At 43.0% G+C, this 13,029-nt stretch overlaps 1 protein-coding gene across 2 annotated transcripts in view; it reads right to left on the minus strand.

The window, feature by feature from the left end:
• Window positions 1-5,507: 5,507 nt before the first annotated feature.
• The window catches only part of STK38 (serine/threonine kinase 38), a 349,824-nt gene continuing 342,302 nt past the window's right edge, over window positions 5,508-13,029 (minus strand). For both annotated transcript variants that reach the window (XM_069633553.1, XM_069633554.1), the window contains exons 12-13: window positions 10,093-10,187; window positions 5,508-6,650 (exon numbers count right to left, since the gene is read on the minus strand). In XM_069633553.1, coding sequence (XP_069489654.1) covers window positions 6,520-6,650; window positions 10,093-10,187 — 226 coding nt within the window. In that variant the 3' untranslated portion in view covers window positions 5,508-6,519. The remainder of the gene's footprint in view (window positions 6,651-10,092; window positions 10,188-13,029) is intronic.

Raw genomic sequence — 13,029 nt, forward strand, 5'->3', positions numbered from 1 at the left:
TGAGTCAAAGAAAAGGTATCTCAGCTGTGGCATGAATAATCGACCTTGAGGGGCTTCTCAACCAGAGGGGCTGCCAATGATATCGACACAGGAGTTGGCTTCTCTTTCGAAGTCTCGCTAGAGGGCAGTCGATCTCTCTTGGCTGCCTTTGTTCCAGACGGGCCAGGCACAGCTGTAGCTGAACCACCTGCAGCGTCAAAGCCGTACCAGCTTGGCCCTTCTTGAAAATTGTCATCTTGCGTTTCTTGAAGACCTCCCACTCTTCCCGAGATGCACCCTTTGCAGGGTACGAATAACCCTCTTTGTCAAGGAGTCTGAATCACATCTGTGCTTCCTTTTGTGCTACAATGAGGAAGAGTGGTGAGACCCGCTACGCAAATGCAAGCAAGCACTTAGATTTTTTGGAATGTCTTTCCTCTCTACATTTCTCAGGGCTATGTTCTTCAGTTTTGCGTTCCGAGGACTTCGAGAACAACTTGGCCGGTGATTTTGATGGCTGTCTACTTGCTGAATGTCCCTTCACCAATTTTGGGTTCAACGCTAGACAAGAACCATATTGCTCTGTATTGTGTCCAACAACAAGATATCACACGCAGACATTTTGGAGTTGCAGGACTTGCAATGTTTGAACACGGGTGGTTTAGGCCCGACATATTGGCGTAGTATGAATTCGATTTTGATAGAGCATGTTCCCAGTAGTTTGAGAAAAAAAGGATTTGAGGCAAGGGGGCGTAGCGCATTACTTTAATACGGCGATTAAAGTTACGTCTGTTGTCAAGGAGTATGGGGGTGTCAACCGACGCCAACGCTGGATGTAGATCTATCAAGATTAGGAATCTGTGGGAGAATGCAAACCACTGAATATTTTATTCAATGGGAAAAGTTAAGCAACCAGGGTCAGTGGATTGCACTTGAACCAGGTCTCAATTACTTCTTATATTCAAACACAATTTGGGTCTCAAATGAAGGGTTGGAGGCTTCAGTGTGGACAGACATTTCTTGAAGGTGCTGCACCTAGTTATTTCTGCTCAAATGGGTGGCTAGTCAGCCAACGATCTGATAAGTATGCATTTGCATGCCACTTTCGAAGGTTGTCTATGTGTAGTGGAGAAAACTGGTTGAAGCTTGGAATCTTTAACTCATGTGATCAACTGTAGGTATTGAGACAGTTCACTAGGTGTCATCACTTCTTCCGGGGGGCAGGTGGGCCTTTCACATGAGTCTAGGGAGATGTGGCCGCTATCCAAATGAGACCCTAGGGGTGGTTAAATATGGGAGGACCTCCTGGGGAAGGACTCCCCCTCTGGAGATGGTGACAACTACCTGGGGTACAGCCCATTGAACACCACCACGCCCAAACATTCCCTAGCTCCCTCTCCATTCCAAACCACTTCTTTTAAAGTAGACCAATGTATTACTGTAGTACATGGGATACAGCCAAAGCAGAAAGTACTAGGAAGAAAGAAGAGCACAGAAGACATGAAGATTCCTAACTGTGCTAGTACTGGTATGGAGCGATCATAAGGAGGCATAAAGATCAAGTATTAAAAGAGACAAAGGACTTTGATAATTCGTCAGGGAGGGACTGGCAACAATGTATAAGAAGAGAAGATGGACGAAAAGTCACCAAGCTCAGGCAACAGGTGTGGCAACCATCCAGAGCGAGAGTTTCAAATCATGTCTCCAGACCAGAGGAAGAAGAGCGAGGAGGACGTCTGCAAATCGCTGAGGGAGTCCTCCATGGATCCAGCTGGAGCAGACCAGAGCTCGAACCAGGAGAAGAGAACCGTGCACTGTAGCAGAGCGTGGACACACCGCGCTGCTGCGGAACCGGAGGAGAGAAGCCCGAAGTGGCTGTCCATAGTCCAAGGAAGCACCAGTGTCATACCAAAGTCCCAAAGAAGGTAATGGGAGGTATGAGAGACCCAGAGGGGCCACTGGGTGGCAGAGATGCAGGATCGAACGGCTCTGCCCTGTCCTAGTAGTAACAACCAGACTAATGGGAAGAGTGGAGTGAGCATCAGAGGAGCACTTGTCACAGTGGCAACAAGAAGTCCACTGACCAACAGAGACTGGTCGAGTACCCTAGCCATATCGAATCAAGCATCAGAGAACTTCCTCATGACAGTGGCAGTCACAAGCCCACTGACCCAATAGAAGCTGAAAAGTGCAATAGAGGCAGGTTTCCTCAGTACAGTGGCAGGCATTAGACCACTGACCCAAGTTAGAGTGCCACACAAAAGTGATTCTTCACCTCTGTGGCATTTCTAAAGCCACTTTACTAAAAAAGAACTCACCACACAAGTATCTCTTCTTCGCAATGGTAGTCAAAATACCACTGAGCAAATCTCAGGGGAACTGTTCATAAGGAATAATATCCTGTACTAAGAAGCCATTGAAAGCGGCTGGATCAAGGAAGCCTTTGTGGGCCTAGTGAAGAAAGCTCTTTTCTTACTGAATACCGGGCAAAGGGATGCATTCTTCTGCAGGAAAAAACTTCTTTGAAACTTCTTAGGTTTACGTGCAAAGGATAGAATCAGGGTTTTAGACAAGGATGGATTATTTAACATACATTCTGACATTTACCTATTTTCCTAGGTTGAGGCAGGGAACACCTTCCTAGAGACAGGACAGTTCTATGTCCCTGTTGGACTTCTTCGACATACTTAACTGTATCTACTAGTACTATCTTTAGGGGTGAATGAAACCAGGCAAGTTGCTTCTCTGAGAAGATCATCAACTGTACAGCTGTCAAAAAATGCAGATTGAAGGAGATTAGTTTTTCATGACATCCACTGAACTAGATGTATGTGCGTACAGAGGGGCAAGTCAGGCTGTACTAGGCTTGGTGTTGCCTCCTTTTGGGCCTTCAAATGATGGACAGTGTCAAAGATCTACTGCACTGGGTTGTAATAGAACAAGTGTTCTCTGGCTAATTGTTACATTTTATCCAAACTGGGTCTGCCCGACAAGGCTAGTCTTGGCCAGCACGGGGTGTGGGATTTTGAAACAATTGTCAAGAGTAGAAAGAGTCAATAGGTCGGACTCCCGAGGCTGAAACACGTCTGGGATGCTTGCGGTCTCCTGCAGTAGGGATGTGACCTTTTGGGGTGGAATGATTGTCTGGAGGGTTGCTCAGAGTAATGCGAGAGGTTAGGCTTAATTATAAACCTTCCAGCCACCACCTCTAGTTTTGCCCGACTCCAGACCAGGACATTTATGTGTAAAATGGGGTCCGTTTTTGCTTAAATTCCTGCATTGATGAAGTCCAAGTATCAATTGGTCCCAGATACATTTTAGGCAATAGTGACATTTGTAAATCGGTAGGGAGATTATCCCAGAGTATATAAAACTCTTAAAGGTCTATTGATTTTAACTAGTGAAGACGTAGGGCTTAATTTCTTGTCATGCAGTCTGCGTCTAGTTGTGGAGCATTGAAGATAATCTAATAATGCACTGATTGATTGTATGTCTCCAATTTCAATATTGCCTGGATCACAACTGCAAAAAATCTCTTAATGTATTTTTTTAAGCTACCATGTGGCGAATTCACATACTAAAGTAGCTGTTGCGTTCACAGCTCCCGCTAAACGTTTGCCCATGTTATAGTAAAATGTAACACCATGGACATAACACCCCCGCCCCACAACCCCTGTAAAGGTCCCGGAGGAACCACTCATCCTGGGGTAGGTGGCCTATTCGGGTACAGCTTCGGGGGGTCTTACCCCAGGAGTGGGAAGTGGAGGGTAACCACAGTACCTAGCTCCCCAGGATCTGCCAGGCCAGGTATTTTTTCCATAACCCTTGCGAAGCATGACAGAAATCCCAGAGCCAAGGAAACAAGAGAAAGCAGCAGGAGACCAGAACCTAAACTCCCGGAATGAACCTGGGCAGAAGAATGGAGTTGTGACAAGAATTCAAACTAACTGGAATTTTACCTTCCAGAAATGAATAGGAGACCCAGCATCCAACCTACCAACCCAGCCCAGACGGCCCCCAGTGGAATCGGGAGAATAAGAGCTAAAGGATAGAGTGAAAATAGACTGCATGCAAATAGGAGAAGATTCAGAACCTAGTTAGTAGGAACAAAAAACAAATCAATCTTTGAAAAAGATGAATCACAGGAAAAACTAGCAGCCTGAGCACATAGCTGTTTGCACAAGCATAAAGACTGCAAAGGGGGCAGGACAAGAAGCCTTCTGAAGTCGTCCCATCGCTCAGCTTAAAATTGGCCAAGGAGAATATACAATATAAAAAGGTGTTCAGTTGAGGTTGGGAGCAGGGGAAGTAAACCGAGAGATGAGCAAGCAGGCATAGCAGATAGGGAAGGATTAGGCAAGCAGACAGTGCTGCGAGACTGAGGTTAAGGTATTTGGTCTGAGGATAGTGGTACCAATTGAGTGGTTTGTCACTGAGAGTGACTAGAAGAAAGGGGGTGCAAGAAGTTAAGAATAAGCACCAGAAAGACTGGGTGGGTGTGCATAAAAAAAGAGGGAAGTGGTGGGAGTGAGGATTGTTGGGAAGACCAAAAGGGAGTTGGTGGGGAAGAGCGGAGATAGAGAGGCAAAAGTAGGGGATGGTGTGTGGGGAGTGAAAGGTCAAGGTGTAGAGGTAAGACTAGGCAACAGAACAAGCAGGAGATTGACCAGTTGGAGGGTGGCGAGAGGAGAGGAAGAGAGAGGAAGTGAGTGCGAATGAGTCAACCATTGAAAGAAAAGAAAACAATGCGACCTGGTAGGTCCTTTAGGAAGTCCATGAGAATGCTGGATAAGGACAACCTTGAAGCCCCTCCTTAGGGTAACGGATAGATCCAGACAGTTGTAGTCATATAGTGACAGACTAAGATATTGGAGGCATTGTGGGGAATGTGCAAGTCTGGTTAGGAAGGTAGACCACTTGGGGTTAGAGGTAAGTGTCAATAAACACTCCTGTATTGCGAAACCCTATGTTCTGAAAATGCCCATTTCTTTCATTAATAAAAAAAAATCAAGCGTATTAATTGTCCCAAGTTGGGGGTTGTGGAGGTTGTGAGGGAGGGGAATGGAACCCTGCTTGAGGTTCCTCTTAACCAAAACAGCACCCAGGTACCCATTTACTGTGCCAACCTGGAGCCCCTGTCAGGGTAGAGAGCAGTAACAGGTCAAACAGAGGAGGTTGGCAACAATGCCGAAAACCTATGTCAGCTGCAGGCATAGATTGATTTAGTGAAGGGCCTACTGGCAGAAAAGAGAAGATCCATGAGACCAGAGAGCATAGAAAACCTTTTATCATTCACACACATTAAGTAGCAATTTTACATATCATCATAAAGACAATTACCAAGCTTCTCAAAAGGATACAGCAAATTCTAAATCCTTGCAGCAAGGCTGCAAATGGATAGTGCCAACCTAAAGATTTCTAATTTTACATAATCTGGAATAAAAATAATTTCTGGCCAATAAACCATACCCCAAATTACACCATCAATAACCTCAGACAACAAAAAAAATGACAAAAGACCATTACACTTCAAGTTTGTAAAAACGTCTTTAATATTATTCGGTTCACATTTTGAATGAACCAACAAAGTGCATCATGAATCAAGGCCATTTAAATTGGACTTTTGTCTGTCACACTGAGCTGTGAAAATCAGCATCCACAAACTAAGCTTAAGGCAATGCAATCTCCACTCGATACTAGCATAGTATCTGGAAAAACTAGGTCTACCACAGGCTTGGCTTATTGCTTTGTTACTTCGATGTGTCTAGCTGGCGACAACAGTACAGGGAGAGCCCAAAGTAAGGTTTTGCCAAAGTAGCTTGTGGCTGGAATTTATACAATGAAATGACTGCAAAAAGGCCAGTAGGAGAAGGGAAAAAAAGCATTCAATTGTTGAAATTGATAGCTGCAGAACAACGTCAATATGTAAACAGAACATGGAGCAAGCATGTGCTATTTGTATGCAAGAACTATGTATAAAAAAACGGGGAAAAATAATGCATCAGTAATATTGAGAAGTGCACCTAAACAAATAGAATTCTAAACAAAGGAAGGGGAGACGAGTCGCGGTCACTGCAGTACTGGGTAACAACGTTTCACATTCCCCCAACAGAAATGCTGTGCATGTGGGCTCTTTATTGAGGTTATGGGCTGTAAATTCAAGAGAGGCTTTTGCATAGGAAAATAGCCTGTCCAGCATATATGCTGTATCATGTACAATATCAGTCACTCCAAGTCTTAGTATTGTTCACACGGGTCTTCTGATAATGCAATGAATGAATCCAATGCCTCAGACATTCATCCAGGAATTTCGGGCAAAGGGCTCTGAAGTGCCACCGAAGGTTAATGAAGTATCCCAGAAGTCGCAGAAGTGAATTTGCAAGCATATAAAAAAAATAACATATTTCCTTGGAAACAATGCAATCCTTGCATTGTGTACATCTGGGTCGTGCTTCAAAAGGCCTCCGATAGAGATGTTCATTAACAGTGCAGGAAGAACCAAAAAACTTCCAAAGAGCTGATCCTGCAGGTCAATATCCATTACTTTCCCGATTTCATGTAGGATGGAATAGTTCCTCGGGCTGTCAAACCCTCAAAGCGCTTGTAAGTGTAATTGATGAAAACCCAGTTCTTGTTCTGATAGTCCGATTCTGGGTGGTTACTTGTGGCCGCTGGGGAGGAAAAAAAACGGCAAAGGATTAGTAATTGGAAAAAGATTTAACACAATTCTATTGTGCAATGCAAAATAAAATGAGGCGGAGGGAACCTGCTGTGATAAAAAAAAAAAACATGATAACACACAAACACACCACTCGATGCCCGTTTACCATGTCCATCAAACCAAAATCAAAGCATCAGCAGATGGTGTGGATATACACATTTACCTTCTTTCATTTCCAAGAATAAATACAATCCATGTGCGGTGGCTTAGGGACCCCACACATAGTTTGTGCTTGTAGCCCATTGCTAAGATTACTAGACAGGCTTAGAACCGTCTTATTTTGTGTAATTAATCAGTCATTATGAATGCAATGTATGCACTCTTTCACAACTATGGTGTAACTGGAATCCCAGTTAGGTGCATACCTGTGCTAATGGAAGGACACTCAGCGCTAGGAGGCCATGGCCATGGGAGTTCTTTATTTAGCACTTTGCAAGTACATTGCTGGATGCAATCCTGGCAGGATATTTGACCAAATAGTGGCCTGGGGTGTAAACGATTAAACTGCCCAGGAACAAGAGTAAGAGGCGGAAAACACATGTTTGGTTTGTAATTAGTGTTCTTCCCTTTACACTTTGAGGTTTGAAGAGCTGTACATGAACAAAATGTGAGTAAGGCCCTTCAGGTGGATAAGCTAGCACTTCCCAGGGCGTTTAGTGTAGTCTTGGGACTTCCCTACATCCCTCTTGGGCACAAGGGATAAGATCTTTGGTAAACAGGTCCTGAGTCTGATCCAAGAGTTGGTGGAATAGAGAGAACTATTAAATGGAACATAAGTTGGGTTTCGAACAGGTCTTGGCACCATAGACCAATGCTTTTGCTGTACCCGATAACATCCAAATATAAATCGCTCTAAAAACCTCCTCCCAGGGATTGCCGTTAGATGTAAAAATAAATAAACCTCTTCGCTCAGTGGACAGAGTTTTGCATTGGGATGTTTTGGGCAAGGAGGAATTTGGTGAGGGGAATGGTGAAATATTAGAACTGCACAAAAAGGAATATGGCCAGGGTCGTGATTTGGCCAAAATGGGAAACACTTTCAGTAGTCTCAAGGTAGGATTTGGGAACAACAGAAGTGTGTGGTGGCACCCACGGTGTTCAGTTTTTTCCGAACGATTTGCAAAGGTCCATCCCCCGCCCCAGTTGGATACACTCAGGGAAGGATGTTCCCATGCTAATGTTTGTTGACAATGTAGTCTTAAATTCCCACACTGGAGAGGTCTTTGCAAAAGTTCAATGATTGAGCGATTGTTGAAGTACATAGATCTTACGATGAATGAGAACACGTGATGTTGAGCAGAAACAAAGGCCTTCGATGCATTTCCTTGAAAATGCAAGGCTATAGGTGGATTCCACTTTGATTTGGGCCCCCGATTAGTCATAAGTTAAACTGAAACTTACATGTGGAAAGGAGCAGGTGCAAATTTGCGCAGATGTCCTGCGATTCAATACATTTCATTTGGGTGAGGGCTCTTTTGTCTTGCTTCTTGAAGTAGATCAAACTGCCTTGCTGCCATTTATGGAGGAAGTATGTTATTTATCCCAAGCAAGAAGTGCTCTTGGGGCCCAAAAAACCCTCCTTAAATCTCGTTCAGCTTCGTAGAGCTACATCTATTCCCGTACCCTTAGAAGCGGGTATAAGGCTCATAATTAATTGTATTGCGCTGCCCCTAGTGTGAAACTGGTTAAGGCTATGATGAAACTGCAAGCAGTTGTCCACCAAACAACATTTAAGGATTAACTGGGCTAGGAGGCTTCAGCAAGAATAGCATGGTTGATCATGTACAAGAAACACTTTCTCAGTTAGGCTTTTGGAGATTTGAGACCCCTTAGAGCCTCAAACCAAAAATTAAATTAACGCGGAAAGCATAACGACGGATGCTTTTGTGGTCCATAGTAAATACCAACCTGAAAAACGAAAGGATACTTGACAACTCGAATTTCAAAAGTGGAAAGAACTTTTGTATTCAGCTTGGGGGCGATTTTCTCCAAATAGGCAAATTTCAAATAGGTAGTCGTGAGTGGCTGTGATAACGAGACTACACCATCTGTGCCACATTTTCCATTTGCAAATGTTTTAATTGGTAGAAAAAGAGCAATTTATGTACAGCTATTTCTATCAATATCTTCAGGGCAGCAATTGAGTTTGCTTTGCCCACATCTTGTCTGGAAAATGTTGGGGCTGAAGCCTCCAGCTTGGGTGCTGCATGAGTATCAAGAAGCATTCTCCAGAAGGAATCAATGAGTCCTGGACCTTCTGTCGGAGAGAGCTGAGGTGTTGGCGGCATGAGAGGGGCTGTTCATGAATACATTTCCTATTGGATATTTTTAGTTGACCTATCTGTTTTTTGGAAGAAAGTTTGATTTAAAATGGGTATGAAATTTGGTGTTTCCTTTGGTTTTAGGTGTCGGTTTATTTTGTATGTTTTAAATGTGAACGTTGGATAGCACAGCGGCAACGCGATGTCTTGGAAGCAAGACCATGCAGAGCGACGAGGTTCGAAACCCGGATTCGCGCTTAGAAACCGAACTCAAGTAAGGTATTCGGTGTGTCATAAAAGAACACTTAAATATGTTGGAAATGGCTTTTGCTACACAAATGTGTCACTGATATTTTGGGATGCTTCTTCCACATATAAGCACAATACCCATATAACGTAGGGAGCAAATCAATATATTGTCTGATATCACAGAATTATAGAAAACACTGCATTTTCAGAGGATATTTGGTGGCAGACTTAAAATTCATGAGACAAGTTTGTTTGCTTATTTATTTATTGTGCGCGCCGGACCCGAGGATATCAGGGCGCAGGTGATAAGAGTACGTACAGCTTAGTTCCAAAGGTTGCAGAGCATAGTTAAACAGTTTTTCCTCAGAGTTACAGAGGATGAGGAACAGACCAGGTATAGTGGACATACACGTGTCGACATCAAAACATAGAAGGCACAGATACTAGGTAACTATCATGAATTTTGTCTAGAGTACATTAGAGTATACAGAGATATATGCAGGCAAAGCGAATATTAATGCAGCAGGAGGATGTGTAGGAAGGACATGTTACTTGTCTTTCTCCATGAGCCATTTGATTAAATGCTGCCTGAATTTGGTGAAAGTTTGGTCTGATCTTATTGTGTGTGGTAAGGAGTTCCACAATTGTCCTGACCTAACTGGGAAGCTGGAAACTCCAATGGTAGATCATTTGAAACGTGGTACTTGAAGACAGTTGGAGTTGACTGTTGTTGAGGGTCTGATTGAGGTTTTTCTGACAAATTGTTCTGTTAGGTAGCGAGGGGCTTTCTTATTTAAGCATTTGTGGATGATGGAAGCAGTTTTAAGATTGATTTTTTCTTGGGTGGATACCCATTTATGTACTTTTTGGTGATAAACTTACCTACGGGTTTCAAGATATCAGACTCTCGAAAGTCATCGAAGTTTGAAGTGTCATCAATACTTTTAATTTCAATTGGAACTGCAGCAGGCCGCTCTCTATAAAACGGAAAGGAAAAGTTAAATGTTTTCAAATTCGCTTATTCTTTATTTCTTAGGTGCCACATGGGGCTCTTACTGAGTTTTAGGACCAGCATTTAGCAAACGTAATCTTAGAACCAGGGGCGCTTCACCAACGTTCTTTAGCGAATGCTCAAGTGCTACAGGGTATGTTAGTTTTCATCAATTGGTTTGTCGTACAAAGCTTACAATAAGAAGCAACAATGAGATTCGATAAATATTGCATTACATCAGCATTCTTGCCTCATCTCTTTAGTCATTGCTGAAGGAGGCAGACCCATAGCTGTACACTGCTAGCCAGATTGCATCACACAAGGACTTGATTCATATTGAAAATTGAACTGCAACAAGTCAAGCAATGACAATGTCATAACGACTAGGATTATTAGCTATTACATGGAATTACCTGAACACTTATATAAACATTCACAGCTGATATACATGCAATACAAGTCTAATAGTGATACAATGTATGGCAAAACCCAGACCACACCATCGTTACAACTGCAAGCATGTTACAACACAAAACAACCATTCAACATTACTTGGTATGGATAGGCCATCAACTCAACTCTAGTCTGTTCAATCAAGGTTAATACCAGCAGAGGTCCTCATTACAGAGCCCAACATGTTTGGATACTCCCGAATCCTTACACCATGGTCCCCGGAAGCAGAAAAGGCATTCACAAGCAATAAACACACTCCAGCATTCACTGGATTTTCACGGGGTCTCGGATCTGAAAAAGCCTACGCCCTGTCTGTACATTATTGGAATGGTTAGCTTTGGGATTGCCATCACCTGTTGCAGTACCTCACAGAGGTACAGCCTTGCTGATGAAGACAGAAACAACTCTTTCCTGCTTCCCGCCTTAGCTTAGAAAGAATGAGCTGAATCTGTCAAAATCTTCTCACATCACAGTCTCTGTCCTGTTCCCATTCCTGCATGTTTATTGCCAACCCCAGCTGAAGGGGAAATACATTAACCTGTTTCTATCACCTAACACTACAATGCCCAGAAAAGAGCTTCTCGATATAACTTTGCAAAACTCAGATGTCTTTTTTCCAGCTGGTTCAATGACGCTAGAGGCAAACCGTTGTTGGTTATGGTGTGTGTTCCACCAAGCTTTAATAGGAAATTCCCAGCCTCCCAATGGGTTCTGTTCCGAGGTAGGCGCACTTTTAGTTTAAGCAAGGGCACACAATTAAAAACAAAACTTTCACCACATGTATGGATTCTCACAATGCTTTTAGAGTTTTACTGGTAACAAGCAATTAAAACTATAGCAAAAGTTTTCGACAGCTGCACGATCCCCTTGAAAAAAAAAAAGCTCAGTTTCTGCACTCGTAGATGCTCCGATGTTACCCATAGCACCCGCTATAAAGTCAGCTGCCTGCCAAATCGTACATGATGTTTGTAGCGAGACAGATGTACACGTCATCTCTAGAGCCCGCCCCCTCACCTCCGTCATATTGCAAGGAAGGAAGGTACAGTGTGTAACACCAGGTATCATCCCAAAACTTCATCAAAAATATGAAAGACGTTATGCACTTAGACAAACGTATCGCAATGTACCGTCGCACTGAGGAGGTTGAAGGATGTCTGCATACGCCAATGAACATAGAAGAGCTACAAGTGAAACCAGACGAGAGTAAAATGAAGTCATAATAAGATATGTTAACATTAAAATGATATGTGAATACTTCAAGAATAAAGATTAGAAATGAAGTAACAAGAGATGCAGTAGATGTACAAATGCAGAAACGCAAGGTAGAATGAGACACATAGAAACTTGCTGCAGTAGACAATATAACCTGGACAAAGCGGCCATGATGAAAAGCTGGACGTCGGTTTCGTATAATAGTAAGCTAAGGAGCCTAAGGAGTGAGACCACGATTGCAGAGCTGACAGGGGCTGGAAAAACAGCTCTGCACAGAGAAAGAATCTGTTTGGTCTGGGATCAAGGATGCTACATCAAGAGGCAACTACAAGGCAGAGAGGGGATAAGATACATATGCACAACATATTTCTCTTAGATTAATTAAAAGAACAACATTCATAAGTGGCAAGTACTGAACAATCAAGTATGCAGAAAGTATCTGTAAAACGGAGCAACCAAGTCTCCAGAGGCCGAGAGAAGTAATAGCACCCAGCATAACTGAATTAAATGGCACTCAAAAGGTCGAAATGAACAAAATCGTGGTCTCCTCACAAGTAGTGCAAGACTCGAAAACAAGACCTATTTATTAGGCTCCAACTAAAGATAGTGATTTACCTACACACCCTTAAAAGTCCCAAGGAAGAGAATAGTCAGCAAGGTGAACTACAAAGAAGAAGCCTTGGCTTGGGGCTTAACTGATGAGACGGTGGATTAATTGGACAAGTGGGTAGTAGTCGGACGTTGTTCCCTGCACCTGGGTTTTGTTTTCGTGCTAACTAGCTGAATGTCCAAGGTTTGGAGAGAATGCTAACCAATCACGAGGGCCCATGTAGCAATCGATCATACATTGTTGCAGATGCCAATCCGCTGCCGTTATTCTATTAATCTGTATTATATGTAGTCAAAGTAGAGTAAGGTGTGCCTACCAGATAGGGTGCAGACAATTGTGTTACAAACACCTATACAAAATATAATTTTATATGTTCCCTTAACCAATCCCTCCACCAATAGGTTTTTACTGTTTGCCACGTAGGATGACATCAGAGGAAACTTACATCGAGGTATAAAGCTTTTGATTAATCAAAATGTATTCCGAGAGTGTGTGAGCTACAATTTGTTTGTTCACCAGCTTTCCCTACTTTATTGAGCTGATAATAAAGTAG

This window comes from Ambystoma mexicanum, chromosome 13 (assembly GCF_040938575.1).
Source record: "Ambystoma mexicanum isolate Mex_15411 chromosome 13, UKY_AmexF1_1, whole genome shotgun sequence".
Classification (NCBI taxonomy): domain Eukaryota; kingdom Metazoa; phylum Chordata; class Amphibia; order Caudata; family Ambystomatidae; genus Ambystoma; species Ambystoma mexicanum.